This window comes from Alligator sinensis, unplaced genomic scaffold (assembly GCF_000455745.1).
Source record: "Alligator sinensis unplaced genomic scaffold, ASM45574v1 scaffold1493_1, whole genome shotgun sequence".
In the NCBI taxonomy this organism is placed as follows: Eukaryota; Metazoa; Chordata; order Crocodylia; family Alligatoridae; genus Alligator; species Alligator sinensis.
Window position 1 is genome coordinate 174,619 of NW_005843339.1, and position 1,204 is coordinate 175,822.

The 1,204-nt window shown below is 71.4% G+C and overlaps 1 protein-coding gene across 1 annotated transcript in view; it reads left to right on the plus strand.

Annotated features, from left to right (window-relative positions):
• The first annotated feature begins 1,088 nt into the window (after positions 1 to 1,088).
• The window catches only part of PSMC2 (proteasome 26S subunit, ATPase 2), a 9,447-nt gene continuing 9,331 nt past the window's right edge, over positions 1,089 to 1,204 (plus strand). The window contains exon 1 of the mRNA XM_014527171.2: positions 1,089 to 1,201. Coding sequence (XP_014382657.1) covers positions 1,128 to 1,201 — 74 coding nt within the window. The 5' untranslated portion in view covers positions 1,089 to 1,127. The remainder of the gene's footprint in view (positions 1,202 to 1,204) is intronic.

The window sequence follows — 1,204 nt, forward strand, 5'->3', positions numbered from 1 at the left end:
CCGCGGGAGCCGGGCCAATGCAGGTGGTGGAGGGCGCTGTTGCAGTGTCGTGGCAGGGGCATTCAGGCTGACAGCCAGGCACGCACGTTTCACAGCCTTGTTACCATTTGAAAAAATTGTGAAAATTTGCAAAAACGGCCCAGCAGGCACCAGCTGCACAAATGCGGCGCGTGGCGCCGCGTGCACCTGCCCCGCTTCGCCCACACGCGAGGCCGCCTGGGCCGTGGCAGGAGCAGCGCCCCGCGTGCAGTGCAATGCAGCGCGCCAGGGCGGGTCTCGCTCCAGGGGCCAGGCCGCGGCGTCGGAGTCCCGTGACGCGGCTCGGCCGGGGCCCGGGCGGGGGGTACGGCGCCGCACGTAGCAGCCGGGGCCACGTCCCGCGTCCGCCGTCACGTCCTAGCGGTGTCTGTTCAGGCAGAAACACACGGAGACACGTGGGGACGGCCCCGGAGCAGCCTCGCGGCTTGGCCCGACCCTTCTTCAGGGGCCGCAGCCGGGAAGGTGCAAAACCCCCGGCTGCGGAAGAGGCCGAGGTGGGGAGGCCGCCGGGTTCAACCGGGGGGTCTGTGCCAGGTGCCTCGCCCACCGCCCAACGTGGCATCAGCACCGGCGCGCGGTCCAGCGGGGCTCAGACAGCACAGGGGGCGGCTCCGGCCTGTGGAGCCGAACGGTGCAACGCACGGGGCTCGGGCTGGCCCAGGCTGGGCTGCAACAGAGCCAGCGTGTGGGGACCCAGTGCTGCGGGGCTCGACGCCCCGGGCCTGGTGGCGATGCCTGTGTGTAGCCCCTCACGTGGGCGCCCACAACTGTCAGAGAAGCAGCCGTGTCCCGTCCCGCATGGCAGGCGCACGTACGCTGCCAGGGCTGGCCCCGGCTGGGGAGGGCGGACCTCCTGCCGCCAGAGGGCAGCCCACCACCCGCGACCGGAAGTGCTGCCGGGGGAGCAGATTGCCGTCACATTCGGCCAGGTTCTCTCTGCCCCCCCGCTTCCGGCGGAAGCGGCCTGGTGTCCCCTTCCCCCTTCGAGCGCGGAGGCCGGTGACAACCGGAAGTCGAGAGCCGCTGCGTAATGCTTCCGGGGCTGAGGGCGCGGCGCCTGCGCAGTGCGGGGGCGCAGGGCGGCCAAGATGCCGGACTATCTGGGCGCCGACCAGAGGAAGCCCAAGGAGGAAGAGAAGGAGGACAAGCCCATCCGCGGTCCGCG